General features: G+C 46.6%; 1 protein-coding gene across 2 annotated transcripts in view; it reads right to left on the reverse strand.

The window, feature by feature from the left end:
- Positions 1-15,505, reverse strand: part of ATP10D (ATPase phospholipid transporting 10D (putative)) — a 2,065,840-nt gene that overhangs the window by 625,350 nt on the left and 1,424,985 nt on the right. For both annotated transcript variants that reach the window (XM_069631716.1, XM_069631715.1), the window contains 2 exons: positions 13,586-13,770; positions 1,860-2,166 (listed from right to left, as the gene is read on the reverse strand). In XM_069631716.1, coding sequence (XP_069487817.1) covers positions 1,860-2,166; positions 13,586-13,770 — 492 coding nt within the window. The remainder of the gene's footprint in view (positions 1-1,859; positions 2,167-13,585; positions 13,771-15,505) is intronic.

Raw genomic sequence — 15,505 nt, forward strand, 5'->3', positions numbered from 1 at the left:
GGCTTCAGTTGCATCCTCTGACAAACTGGCCTGCCGCCTGCTCCAAAGGCAATACAGACTGTCCTCTCCAAGAAGAGGGTGCACATACAAGACTATTGCCGATACATGTCTGGCAAACTATTGCACAATTTCTAGCACTCCTTTCCTGGGCAAATTCCTGGAAAAGCTGGACATCTCCCAGCTCACTCTCCACATTGAATCTGTTGGCTGCCTCCACGACCACAAGTCTGGCTTTAGAGCAGCCAGTGGCACAAAAACTGCTCTCCTGAAAACCTGTGAAGATCTGCTCTCTAACCTCGACTCAAGCTCTATCCTCTCAGCCTGGCTCTTCAATGTTTATCTGGCCCCTTTGTTCCACCCGATTTCCACCTTCTCCTCTAACTTTCAGTTTTATGCAGATGACACTCTTCTCTCTTTCAGGCTTCCCTCAGCTTCCTCTCCTCCCTCGCTCATTCCCGATTGTATCTGCGATTCAGGTTTGGTGCCCCTCCAAAGATTTTTGCCTTAATGCCACTAAGACAGAGATCCTTCTCATTGGGACCCCTGCTCCCGCTTTCCCTCTCACCCTCTGGCTGCCCTCCTTGGGCCCTCTACCCTCACCTTTCTGTGAGGCAAAACACCTTGGTGTCATCTTCGACTCCACTCTTTTTCTCGCTTCACATCATGGACCTTGCCAAAAAGCCCACTTCCAGCTGCACCTCCTCAGAGGTATTCTACCTTTTCTCACTTTCCCTCACAAGCTCACTTTCTCCAGAGCCCTGGTTCACTCCAGCCTGGACTACTGCAACAGCCTCTTTCTCATTCTGCTTACCTCTACTCTTCACCCATACAACTAATCAAGAACAGAACTGCAAGACTTATCTTTGGCCTCACTGTTATCTCTCCAGCCCTGAAATCTCTCCACTGGCTCCCGGTGGCTGCAAATGCAAGACCGTCTGCATCGTTCACAAGGCTTTCTGGGACCGGGGTCTGCACCACATCCAACTCTCTCTTCTGAAATACCCTTCATCTAGAGTCCTTCGCTCGGCTACCTCCAACTCTCTGACAGTCAGACTCTTTTCCAGGCAGAGAGTGGGTGGTAGTTCTCTCTCCTCTGCAGGTGCCTCCCTCTGGAATGGCCTCCCTGCCCCTCTCAGACATGAGTTGGAACATCTGAAGTTCCAGAAACAGCACAAGACCTTCCTTTTCTCCTCTGCCTTCTCTCTCTCGCTCCCTTGCAAACTTACCTGTCTGCTGTGCCGACTGGTTGCTTGGTTCCTCAGGTTCTCACTGAGTACCAGGCCCCTCCATGACCAGTCCACCTTTGCATTGCCTCCTGGTCCACTTCACACTTGGGGGCTGTATCTGTAACGCTACAGCTCCCTGTCTCCTTGCACTTACCCTGAGCCGCACTGCCCTGGTTGCACTTCTTTCCTCTCCCTCGCACTTCCCTCTCCTTCCCCTTGCACTTCTACTGTCGCACTTGCATGATCTGAATGACACAAGGCCTAGTAGGATCGTTTGTCTAGTCCTCCCTATGTCTTCCCTCCCTTGTCTTGTGGCACCTAGAAACACTTGTGTACAGTCGCGCTATAAATGCCATATCATATAATAACTTAAATTCAAAAGAAATATTCCAAATTCTTGACATACATTAACTGATGACAATCTGCGCCAATAAGGAGTGAATATTTGATGTATTCCAACCAACCAGCTTTGCGTGCAACATGGTACAACATTGTCTCATTACAGTATTTGAAATCGGGGCGCTCCATCAACAAAACACGATGGACGGTTAGTTTCTGTGACTGTAAAACAATCATGCACTTGTAAATATACTGCATTGGACATGGCATCAACTGTGAAAGGAAAAACCTTACCGATCGCTAGAGTCATCACTTTGAGCTTGTTTCGCACCAGTTTGACCACTTCACTTTTCTGCAGTGGTGTTGCTCTACAGCAGATGACAGCTTGGCAATGCTTGGTGAGCTGGAGGAATTTACTTTGCAGACTCTCATGCAGTGCAAATTCCAATGTCTTCCCATCAACCACCAGGCCAAAGTGCATTTCAGGAGTCTGAGCAGAGGGGGTGAAGTACACGCTTGCAGGTTTTTTATTGAGACTTTTAGCAGGAGCACTTCTTTCAATAGCTTCAATAATACTGTTCATCAATACTTCACAGGTATTCTTTGGAAGGAGAGTAGATCGAAAAATAAAAGCATATTTAATACAATGTGTGATGTAGTGTCACTATTATATGTAAAATGCCATTTTATACAACATAAACCAAAAATAAAGTGTATGTCTGAATGTCCAATTATTTATCTGTAATCTTCATTTCTCAGATTCCCCTTTCCTTGTCCCAGTCCTTATTCAAATGAGGGGAGCCCACCTTTGAACAGGCACACCACTGTCAAAACACATTCCAAAAAACAGCACAATCTAAGCCCCTCTCTCATTTGGAAGAGCCATACAAAGCCACCTTACCTGTAATATCTCCTGTGTTACTATTCAAACTTACAGGAAACCAAGCCAAAATTTAAGCAAACACAGCACATACGTCTGCAAAAAGTAATCACCCAAAGATGATTAAAACTATGAAGATGTTCTTCTAGGACCAACTGGCCATAAGCATGGTGAAAGATCTAAAACAATAATTAGATCAAGACAGTCGAAAGCCCACCACTCATACCAATCCCCTGCTCGTTGATCTGCACTGCATATGCATGAATACATGAACTCCGTGCTCGCAGCACATATTGCAGGTCTCTCTATCTTTATACTGGCGATTACTACTGTAATGCCACTTTGCCAATGTTACATTGCTCATGCTGCGCAGTATAGTCCGGTTCGCACGCACTCTTACTTTGACACTGTGCTCATCTAAGAAGTACTACCACTCCAATGTTTCAAATGTGTATCACCATATTCTGATTTTATCATGCTGATTATCTCCAGGATGCCACCATTATGCTTCTAGCTGCACTAGTGTTCACGTAGGCTAACATGCTCATGTCTGCACGTACCTTGGATTGACACGGAATGCACTGGAGAGGCACGGTTATGCTATTTCGGTCTTATTTGTGTAATGACCCACACCAAACCTCCAACCTTCTAAGTCATGTACTGCCTGCATATAGGCACAACCTCACGTTAGACGCACTGCATTGAATAATTGTTAAAGTTGCATCAAGTGACATTTCTGCTCGTTACTACCTCGCTGTACTTAAAACTAGTGTTCCTCTGCTACTCTCCTGACTATACTTAGCATTATACTGCATTAGGTCTGCTCCCGCGCCTCACCTTGGACTCCGGCCCCCATCTTATCTAATCGAGGCATGCATACTAATGCGCCTTAGTTATCCTTAACTACTATGTACGCCCTGTTCCTATCACTGGTAGGCGTATTGATTATGCCTAACCAGTTCTCTATCACCATACATGGTGCTTGGCCCGAGCACGACTTGTGTCTAACCATGATTCGCTATCCCCAGGAAATCCAGGCCACACCCTTCCTACCGGAGCTCAACTACAACTTCCTGGATTTAACGATTAGGCCTATGTACTTCTTACCTAGGCTTAGTTTAGACCTTAACACGCAATATACGAGTCCCTTGAGCAGCGGGAACTCTCCCTCACCTAACCTATACACAAATGGATCCCATATCAATCTTGTGTCCATAAGTTACCCTTGCCCAACTATAGACAGAAATCTCAGACTCGGCGGTAGATTCCAGACTAACACATATTACGCTAATTTGCTGCCAAATATCCCCAAAAACCTTACTGTACCTAGGAAAGTGACAACTAAAAATAGGACTTACTATTAGAAGACACCTATACAGAATAGACCAAGTACCTCTCCAACCAAAGTCTCCATACAGACTATTAAGGGTGCTCTAATTAATGCCGGATCTCTGGTAGCGCACGCAACTGACATTGCTGATCTAATCACAGCCGATAATTTAGACTTCCTGGCCATTTCAGAATCCTGGCTGCATGCTGCAGCAGGACCGTCACTCATACTCGCTGTACCTGACAAATATTCAATCTTAAGAGCTGACTGGGTAGATGCTAGAGGAGGCGGCATCGCTATCATAGCAAAATGAAACCTATACCTTAGATTAGCTATTACGCATACATTCTCATCTTGCGAACTTCTGACAGCCAAAATACCAATTGCCAATTCCCATACCATAACCATCCAAATAGTATACAGACCACCAGGGCCTATTGGCACCTTTGAGGACAATCTGATGTTAGTACTGATGGATAACACTAAAACATCCACTCAAATGTTAGCACTACGTGATTTCAATCTAGGACTGAATGACCCGAATGATCACCAAGCACTAACAATTGCCAACACTCTCACAGAACAAGGCATCAACCTAAGAGTAACCCAACCTACTCATGACAAAGGCAGGACCCTGGACTGGGTAACCAACCATAACTGTGACACCACAATCACTGCCATCACTCCCCAATTGTGGACAGATTACCTAGTGTCCTTTACCCTTTTCAGTAGACACTCAAAACACCAAACAGTACATGATAGCACCCCCATGACCGACAAGGAACAAACGAAACATCACAGTGGATGCCATCTTGCCACATGTGATCGGAAATCACCAAACCTAACAAGTTAGTAGAAATCTATAATTCTTCTATGACTAAAGCACTGGACATCATCGCCCCCCTCAAATTACCTAAAGGCAAACCAAAAGCTCACTTGAACTCTTGGTTCACTCGAGAATTAAAAATTCAGAATGCTCTCACCAATAAAATAGCCACACTGCAAACTAAAATGGTGGAAAAACGTCTAAACCTTCAAAACTCAAGCAACTTCCACCACAACACTAAGTCTCTTACTAAACCAACCCAATGCTTTACATATTCAAAAGTCTCTGTCCTGGAGGAACAAAAAATCATTGCTTCCCTTAAACTGTCCAGGTGCCAAGGTGATAGTTGCCCGGCACAAATAATCAGATGCCTTTACAGACCTGGCACCATTCATATCCGAACTAATCAATGCATCTTTCACCTCAGGTATAGTACCTAGTAACCTAAAGGAATTGTGGGTTCTACCCCTTCTTAAGAAACAATCATTGGACCCTTCCATCCCTACAAACTATAGGCCAATTTCCACTGTCCCATATTTACTGAAGATACTGGACAGGGTAGCCTACCTACAGACCCAGGAATATTTAGAGACCAACCACCACCTAGGGACTCGCCAATCTGGGTTTAGACCTCAAAACGGGACTGAAACTGTGCTGATTGATTTTAAAGCACAGATTGACGAACTCGAGGACAATGGGAAAAATGCCCCGTTACTACTGCTGGACCTCTCGGCGGCGTTTGATCTGGTTGACCATAGAGTACTGTACAATCACCTCGCTTCTGCAGCCCAAATCTCCCAGAACGCCATTACTTGGATACAATCATTTCTAAATATTAGGACAGTGTCTTCTCTCCATCAGCAGCAGCTGACCCTATACCCATTACATGTGGAGTCCCCCGGGACTCTTGTGTATCACCCACCTTGTACAACATCTTCAAGAAGCCTTTATTTGATGATCTGGACCATATGGGTGTCCCCTACACCAACTATGCAGATGACACCCAGATCCTTCTCCCTCTAACAGGTATTTAGGACACTGATGTACTACTAGTGAATAAAATGTACCTAATCATTCAGGCATGGATGGCCTCTCACAGCCTCTGCCTGAATGACGATAAAACTGAGCTGCCGATTGTAGGTTCTACATCCAACCTGAATAAACTGAATACAGACTACACCTCCTTCAACATTGATGGGAACAAGATCCCAGTGGCTAAAGAGGTAAAAACTTTAGGTTTTTATCTTGACGCTGCACTGAATTTACATAAACAATTGAACACCACAGCCTTGGCTACTGCCTATATGGGGAAACTGGTCAGGGCTTGCAAACGGTTGCTTTCTACGGAGAGCTGCATTACCCTCGCCAGAGCATTAATATTGTCCAAGTTGGATTATTGCAACAGACTTTACTTAGGAGCTAGTAAATATGTTCTCAATAAATTACAAATTCTGCAAAACAACGCTCTTATGACTGATCTGAGCATCTCAAGAACAGCTCACATATCTGAAACAAGAAGGCAGTATGAATGGCTGTCGATCAATAAGATCCAACTCAAAACTATGTCCCTCACAGGCAGAGAGCGGTGGTGGGGCGGGCGGGTGGTTGGGTAGGTGGGATGGTGGGGCAGAGAGCGGTGGTGGGGCGGGCCGGTGGCATGGTGGGGCAGAGAGCGGTGGGGGGGCGGGTGGGATGGTGGGGCAGAGAGCGGTGGGGGGGCGGGTGGGATGGTGGGGCAGAGAGCGGTGGTGGGGCGGGCGGGTGGTATGGTGGGGCAGAGAGCGGTGGTGGGGCGGGCGGTTGGGATGGTGGGGCAGAGAGCGGAGATGGGGCGGGCGAGTAGGATGTAGGGGCAGAGAGCGGTGGTCTTTTGTAGGGGCAGAGAGCGGTGGTCGGGCGGGTGGGAGGGGCAGAGAGCGGTGGTGTGCAGAGAACAGTGGTGTGCAGAGAACAGTGGTGTGCAGAGAACAGTGGTGTGCAGAGAACAGTGGTGTGCAGAGAACAGTGGTGTGCAGAGAACAGTGGTGTGCAGAGAACAGTGGTGTGCAGAGAACAGTGGTATGCAGAGAACAGTGGTATGCAGAGAACAGTGGTATGCAGAGAACAGTGGTATGCAGAGAACAGTGGTATGCAGAGAACAGTGGTATGCAGAGAACAGTGGTATGCAGAGAACAGTGGTATGCAGAGAACAGTGGTATGCAGAGAACAGTGGTATGCAGAGAACAGTGGTATGCAGAGAGCAGTGGTAGGGTGGGCGGGAGGGGTCAGAGAGCAGTGGTAGGGTGGGCGGGAGGGGTCAGAGAGCAGTGGTAGGGTGGGTGGGAGCTGAGTGTAGGGGTAGGGAGTGGGGGCAGGGTGGTGCTAGAGAGAGGAGGCAGGGTGGGGCTAGAGAGAGAAGGTAGGATGGGAGTAGGATGCGTGGTTGGGCGTAGAGAGTGGGATGCAAGCGTGGCATTGCTGGTTGCTATGCCAACCAGATAGTCTCACTTCAGAGCCCCATTTCCCTCTCTCTAGCTTTATGTGTAATTCAATTACAATATTAAAATAAGATATAATGGCATCTGATTGGAACTAGCTGGGTTTCTGATTTAATTGCACTTCATGAACCCCAATCACATATGGGCTCTTCCCAAAAAACATTCCCCCACATCCCACCACCCGCACGAACGTAGAAGTGTTTGTTTGGCTTGCTGCCCTTTGTAATCCGAGACTTGAGTTTACACGTTGTAAGATTGAAATGCACAAACTGCATGGCTATGTGGGATACCAAGCTAGGGCTGGCTAGACATCTTGCATGTGGCACAGAGCTAAGGGGGAGCTGTCAACACTGCTTTCAAGCGCCCCAAACCTGCCTCATAAATAATCACGGGACAGGAGTTTCAGCATCTGCCCTCCTCGGGGCAAACCTGTGTATCGTATTACAGAAGCGCGAGGGCTGGGGTCAAGGGAAAACGGTAGATTTGCCTGAACTCAGACTCCCGCTGCTTGGACACAATGTGTGTCAAACATGATTTAAAGTTGTGCAGCTGCCCCATGTGTGCGAAGCAAGATGGCAGGAGGCAGAGCCTTAGCTGGTGCTGCACAGAGCAGTCAAAGGGGTGGTGTGCAGAGGTGGGGGTGAGAGGAGGTTTGAGACATGGTGAAAGGAAGAGAGCCACGGGTAGTGGCTGAGATGGGCATTGAGAAAGACCCAGATGGGGGCCAAAGGCATTGGAGCCTAGAGAGAGGAGGCTCTTAAGGTCAGAAACTGTCAGCAAAATGGAGCTACACAAAGACTCAGCCAGATTCTAGGAAGCCAGTTTCTCTCTGGTAAATAAATCACTGCTGTGGACCCATTTCATACTTTGCTAGCATGGAGGACACACTGCATTCTAAGAATAGAAGCAGCTCACCTGCCTTGAAATCAGAGGCCTGCCTGGCTGCCTCAGTCTCCGTCTGCCAACAGATCGCTCCGCTGAGACTTGAAACGTAGTCCGACAAGAGTTCATCTGACAAAAAGCATTGGTGCATACAAATGAAAATCTAATGTGCAGTTAAGTGCAGGTAATTTGCTCCTGCTTCGATAGCATGTACAGCTCCCCGGCAAAAGCAGCAGGCCTTCAGACACAAGCGAGAGGGTCAAAGACCGGTTGGTGCTTTGGCCATTTCATAGCCAAGCATCGGAAAGTTGCCATACCAACACCATACACTGCTCCTGAATTCCCCCTTCCTCCTTTTTATTTTTACATTTACAGTACCAATGGTTTATCGATTAGGTGGTTTACACCACCAAAGCGCCAAAAGAAAAAAGAAAAAAGCATACATATATAATAGATTAGAAGAATACAACTATGCTGGAGACACTATTGGCCCTTTAGGAGTGTCTTCCACGATACCTCCCATATTTGAGATATAGCACTGAGCTGAGAGGGGTGGCTGAGATAGGGATGCATAGGTACATTACATGTGTGGGAGGGTAAATAATTATGTGGTTGAATATATTGACCAGAGGAGGCAAAGAAGAGGAGTAGATATTGCCACTCGCTCTGGTGATAGACAGGTGAAAATGTCATTCAGGGCATGCACCCCACCCACCTTGCCAACTTCGTAGAAGTCAGTAGCATTGTCCATTGAGGCAGCCAGGCTACCCTTATTATAGGCAGTTACAAAAGAAAAAGATTTATTTAGGACAACATAAAAACATAACAAAATGCTTACATTGCGTACAACCTAATTAACACAGAATATAGAATATAGATTTCTGATATAGAATATAGGTCATCAAAAGAGTCCCGTAGCCACGCATGTCTCTTCAAGTACAGGGATCGACCAGCTGTTTCGGCAGAATCCAAAATGTTCTTAAGTATGATTTGGTTCAGTTTTCTGCCCTCAGTGATTGTGGTCAGGAGACGAGTTCGTAGTGGTTCGGGAACCTCCTGTAGGCCTTCTTGTAGTAAGGCCCACTGAGCATCCGCATAGCTGGCCAATAAGGTTGTGTTGTTGGCAATACGTGTTGAAAAAGCTGCTGTGGCCATGACCCTCTTCCCAAGGACGTAAAGTCTTTTACCTTCCTTATCAGGGGATGCCTCGCCGGTTGACATAGGGACCCCTGCCCTCTTTCTTGTAGTAGTCACCACCAGAGAGACTGGGATGGAGTGACCTCTGATATAAAGGGGGTCCGAGGGAGAATGACGAAAGAGTTTTTCTATTCTTGGGTTAACACCTCTTGTGAGAGCAGGTGTTGATAAGGAGGGAGCCAGACGTTTTTTAATTGAATTGAGGAGAGGAATAGCCTGGCTGGCCGGGGGCTTCTCTTTGAGGATGTCCTCCACAAAGTCAGCTTCAGGGACAGCTTTATCTGTGGCCATTTTGAAGTGTTCATCTGCTTTGCGCAACATGACGTTAAATGTCAATGGATCATCCACTGGCGAGGATTGTCTAGTGGGGGTGGTCTGGGAGGAATCCAAAGATAGGGCATCAGGATCTTGTGGATCTGGCGACTGCTATGGTTGAGGGTCACCCATATCCGGGTTCTCCTCCCAGCCCTCTATGGGATTATGCATGTCCTCAGGTTTGGTGAATTGATCCTCATCCTGAGTGTTTGCAGGAATGTCTTCTTCAGTGAGGTCATAGTTGTATATATCCTCTTCCAGAGAGGGGTCAAAGAGCCTTGGGAATTTTGCTACAGGGGCTCTCATCACGTGGTCTTCTTGGTGTGGGTTGTTCTGAATGGGAAACTGAATGGGAAACAAACCTGTCCAGCCTTTCCATGCAGTTTTCAAATTTCTCTCTAGTCCAAACAGAAGACCTAGAATGGTCTAGAGGTGGAAAAGGTTCTTGAAAACGCTCTTCTGTCGTAAAACATCAGGATTTTTGTCTCAACGTCAAAGACATCCCTTCTTCCCCTCAGAGAACTCCTCCTGGGGGACTGACAGAGGTGGGACGTCCCTGTGCCTGTCTTTTGGCTTATGGGAGGGTTCTGGTACTCCCCTTAGGCTATCCTTGGATCTCGACTAATCCTTGGCCTTTTCCGCAGGCCTCGAAGAATCTCTTGACTGCCGTTTCAGAATCAACGTAAATAATTCTTGCTATGCTGTCGGCGACATCCTCCGCAGACTGGAGGCGCGCAGCTTCGGCCTGTGATTGTGAAAGAGTCTTTTTCGGCAGAGCCGGGGCCTTCCTTGGTGGTGCTGCCTTCCTTGGTGGTGCTGCAGCCTTATATTCAGTGGCTGCCTTCTTCGGCGGTGCCGGAACCCTGTCGTCGGCGGACGCCTTCTTGTGATGCGTCTCGATGGAACCCGGGATATTAGAGGTAGCACCCTTTGTTTTGATGGCCCGTTCGCTAGGTGCTTATGCGGCTGCAGGGAGTGCTGGCGATCCAGATGGTTGGCGGGTGCCGCCGGAACTTCTGGTGTCCACGTTGGCGCTGAAGTCTTCTTCGCCTTGGCCGAACATTCACTTGGCGTTGTGTGTTTAGTGCTGCGTAAACGTTTGTCTTTGTCGCCGGGATGTACCTTCCCCATAGCAGTGCCTGAGCCGTGCCTGGCAGAACAAGAGCGTTCCGTCAAAAGGTCAACGACCTCCGGTTCGGAGGTCTAATCGTCACTCTCACCGCCATCACATTTGGTGGCTGCGGCAGCGGGAGATAACTCGGCCTTCGACATCCCGTCGGCCACCCACCGCTTGACTTTGCGCTCCTTTAATGTCTTAGGACAGAGGAGCTTACAAGCCGTGCATCCTACTTAGTTGTAATCGTGGGGCAAGCAACGGTTACACTGTTTGTGCTCGTCTTTCCAGGGAAATTTGCCTTTATAAATAGGGCAAAACCTAAATGGAGTCCTCTCCATAGCTGAGGATGGATAGAGTGACGAAGACCAAAAGGGAAAGAGGAAGGAAAAGGAAAGGCATTCTCAGATTGTACTGAAATGTCCATCCTGACCCCACTATCCCTACTGTGTAGGCCGGCGGAATGCCCGGCCATGTGGTCGGCAGCGCTGACTGGATCACCGTCTGTCCAAGTTCTGAAGGTCTTCGGCAGAGATCTGCAACAGCCGTCGAAATAAGGGACGGATAGGGTGATCCGAATTATTTTATATAACTAGTCGACCAAAGGTCAAGGGGACAATAGGCAATGTCTCTGACTATCTCCGCATAAGGCAACCAGTCTGCTGGGCGGAAAAAAACAATCTGAGGGACCTCGACGTGTGAGGGATCTTGGGTACACTACATGTCACATATAGATAGTGTTACAAGCATGCCCATGTCGACGTCCCCTTTCGATTCGCGAAAGACAAGATGCAATACTCTGCGGTTACCACTGGATGACGGACTATATGCACAGCATGTGATTCTAAGCAGATTAACAAACATCAGAAACTAACATTACACTTCAGTACAGTATGTTATGTTACTGTACAGTGCATGCCGCACAGCGAGACAATGGGCCTCATTACGACCCTGGCAGAAAGGGGTTTCCGCCAGCGCTAACAGCGCCGACCCCTTCCGCCATACTACGAGGTCCCTTACCGCCATGGCGATTTTAACGCCTACTTTTAGCAGGCGGTAAAATCCATGGCGGTAAGGGACCATGGAGTTAATTACGCCACCGTAATTTACGGTGGCGTAATTAACGCCTTCCCCACTCCCATTATGCCCTATGGGGCAGGGGCGGGAATGGGGAAGGGTAAAATGGGGATTGGGGACTTACCGCCCCGCCAAGGTCGGGATGGGGCGGTAAGTCCGCCAACCACCATGGCGGAGTTGCCAGCTTAGCGCCATGGACCATGGTGCTAATAGCACCATGGTCCTCCGCCATGGTCGTAATGAGGCCCAATGTCCTAATGTCCTGCTCTCTCTTGAAATGTTGTATTCTCAAAAAAAAAAAAAATTAAATTCCAAAAACTCTCAAATAAAAAAAATACAAAGCCAATTCCAAAAGGCGTTTGGTGGAAGTGGTATTCGGATCCTGCTTGTACACATACTAGATTTCCCAGATCTAGGACTATGCGAGTGAGACCAGAAGAAGCATGGAGGATCGAATGCATTGCCTATACGTCTCCATGAACTTGGCTAGGGCAAAACCCTGTGCCTAGGGATGGCCGAAATAGTTCAATTCTGTTCCGCCAGCTGTGGAAGCGAAATCTGCAAGATTTTGATCGGTTTTGCTTCAATCCACCACCCCTGTGTATTGAAAAAGAGTGGTGCAAAGTTTCTTGTGCTGCTGCAGGAAACCTAGCATGGTTTAAAAAAAAAAGCATGCAAAGTTTCTTATGCCGCAATGGGATACTAGTATGGATCGAAAATAAGCCAGCGCAAAATTCCTTGCGTTGCTCCACGAAACACCACAAATCAAGAAAGAACCACACAGTTTCTGGTGCTGCAAACCTAGCATGGATCGTTAAAAGACCTGCATAAAGGTTCTCGTGTCGCTACACAGACTGATCGCAAATTGAAAAAATGGCACAAAGTTTCTCGTGCCGCTGCATGAAACTAGCATTGATCAGAAAAAAAAGACCCATGCAAAGTTTCTAGTTGCGGTACACTAAACCAACATGGGAACGAAACACCATGCTCTGCGCATAACCACACAAAACTGGGTGAAATTTCAGTGGTGGAGGAACCGGAATGCTGATTTCGCTAAACGGGGAGAAGCGGATTGGAGTGCGAATTCCGCCCTTTTCGCTTCCTGGGTGGACATTTTGCTCACCCCTACCTTTGACTGGGAAGTGCCGATAAAAGTGAATAGATGCAGTTACTTAGTATTTATGGACATCTGTGACAGGAATAAAATAAAACTGGTCTCCGAGCAAGGAAAGGGCACATTGCGTGTCATCAGATATTACATTGCTCGAGCATAGGTACTGTAAGGCCTGCCAGTATCATTTCTATTCGATAATGGCTGAATTACAACTATTATCTACTGGTGTAACAAAATCATCATAAAGTATGCCTACGCTTCTTCCTTTACAAGCAATGTGTGTCCTTGTATCTGATACTTGTGTACAAGTGCTGTTAAAAATCATTCATTAGCAAAGCCATATGTTCTGGCTACTTAAGGCATTTCCCGGGCACTGATATATGCCAGCTGTTGCTGTCATGGCCAAGCTGCAACATTAGGGCAGTGTCTTGCAATTGCCTATCCCATGCCTGCTTTGTTAATGCTGATATTTAAATTATACACTGTACATTCCAAAATGCATCCTTTGAAGTGGAATGATACATTTGACCAGATTTCTCAAAACAAAGAGGAAGTAATGTCCTTTTGGCAATAAGAATGGGCTCAAACGAAGGGCTGCACAAGTCGAGAATATAGAAAAAGGTCTCAATCATTCAACCATTCTGCAACCCAGTTATCAAAAGATGTTTTCCCATACTGAAAACAATGGCTGCTCCTCATCAAGGACCGGTTACATATCTCCACATGCCTTTGGCACACACTTACAGAGGGTAAAGTAGCATAGGCTTTATCAAACAACCACCAATCTCCATTTTCACTTTCTACTCACTTTACAATGTGTGTTGAGGGTGAATAACTTGCCATCTTGCGCCAATAACTTGCAGGCATATGCTATATTAACAGCGGTCTCTTGCTTGTCCCCAGTTAGCATCCATACTTTTATGCCTGCTTTCTGCAAGGCCTCTATGGTATCTGGCACACCTTCTTGTAGACGATCTTCTATTCCAGTAGCGCCTGCAGGACAATCATATTTAGCAAGTGTTCAGAGACGGTATAAAGAAAGGTATGATTTACAGTCTTAACTGACCCATAATATGTACTGTAGTCTGTGCAGTTCAAATATGCAAAATGTTCTTTTGTTAAAGCATGTAACTCCTTTGCAGATATTAGGCAGGCCATAAGTAACAAGAAACATTTCACACTTTACTCAGTTTCAGCTTGTATATAGGGTCCATCACATTCCCAACCACTGGGATCAAGTCATGTGGCACAACCAGAAACCGCCTAGAACTTCTACATTTAAGGCACAAGTAGCCTCTGCAGCATTCATGGTCCCTGTCTCCTAGGCATCTTATTCACACCACTAGATCTGAGAACATAGCTGGGCATTTACTCACAAAGCGTAACAAACTTGCGAGCCAAAGTTGGAGAGCAACTGTTAGAAAAATGCTGAAGACAGTGGCTTGGAAGTACAAATGTTACTAACAAGGTAGTTTTAACTAATTGGTTATTTATAACAGACTTAATACCCAGAGGTTTCTAAATGCAGACCCGGGGATCGTACTTGTGTTGCTCCTGCGTCGTCTTGCTTCCAAGGCAAGCACGTTGGCCCTGAGCTATCCTCCCGAGACATTCCTACTCGTATATCTGTCATTCCCTTTTTTTCCCAAAATCTTTATTAAAGAGCAGTCAAATCACAACCCACCAAAATACCCACAACAGTCCAATACCACACACCAATATGCGCCATCAAACATTCCATGTTTATTAAACTTATTTAATCTCCTGCGCACAACCCCAGAATTAACTCCAGCACCCCATGTTCTGCACAAACCGAGGCATGGAAGGTGGGAGACAGAAGAGCTGCATAAGGCATCACATACATCCATGCAGAAAAACAGGAGAACAGTTGAGTCCTATTTGCGTCACACCACCACATTCCAGACCCATTAAGCCTGGAAAGGAAAAAGGCATCAGGGTTCAAACTGACCAGGCAATTCTAAGGGTTGGTAGTTTCCCCACTTGCACTCTTCCATAAGATCTGGGTGTCCAGAACTTGATCCTCGTTTGTATCTGCAAACAAGCGGAATGTTGCTGAGTGGTGGTCAGTCTCACAGCAATGGGCTCCTTGGGCATGGCATGATGCACTTTGCTCCTTTGTTTGGTCACTAAGCATTGTTCATGAAAAATGAGAACCTTTCTCCCCACCAGAATAGGCAGAACCAAACATCTGGCTACCTAGGTCACCCATTCCCAAATTTTGGAGCCATCATGTATAGGAAAGGGCGATATTACATGAAATTAGAATCAACGCATTGTTAAAGAGTTGTTTAAGAGCTTGTTGGGGAGAATTCTCATTTCTGTGTCAATTCCCTTCTACCTTAGAGACCACCAGCTCTTTTGCTGGACTTTAGGACTTTTCATTTTTATCCTGGAGAGAGTAAGACCTTTTTCCCACTCTCCCATGTGTTATTATCTGATTTGAACTCTGTTTCTTTTGGTTTTGGAGTCTAACAAACTCCATAGGTATCCCCTTTTCGTATTGTGACACACAGCACCCTCAGTGCAGTGCCACTGACGTCCAAGGTTTTAATACCTTCTCTTGGATAAACTAATGTTTCCAAGACTAGTAAAGTGAAATTGACTTTACTTACCTTTTCTCTTTGTAGACCCAGCACACACCATCCTATGTGGAATGCTGGGGGGTTACTTAGTATCTCCTTTGTCTACCTTGTCATGTAAAGAAATG

This window comes from Ambystoma mexicanum, chromosome 6q (assembly GCF_040938575.1).
Source record: "Ambystoma mexicanum isolate Mex_15411 chromosome 6q, UKY_AmexF1_1, whole genome shotgun sequence".
Classification (NCBI taxonomy): domain Eukaryota; kingdom Metazoa; phylum Chordata; class Amphibia; order Caudata; family Ambystomatidae; genus Ambystoma; species Ambystoma mexicanum.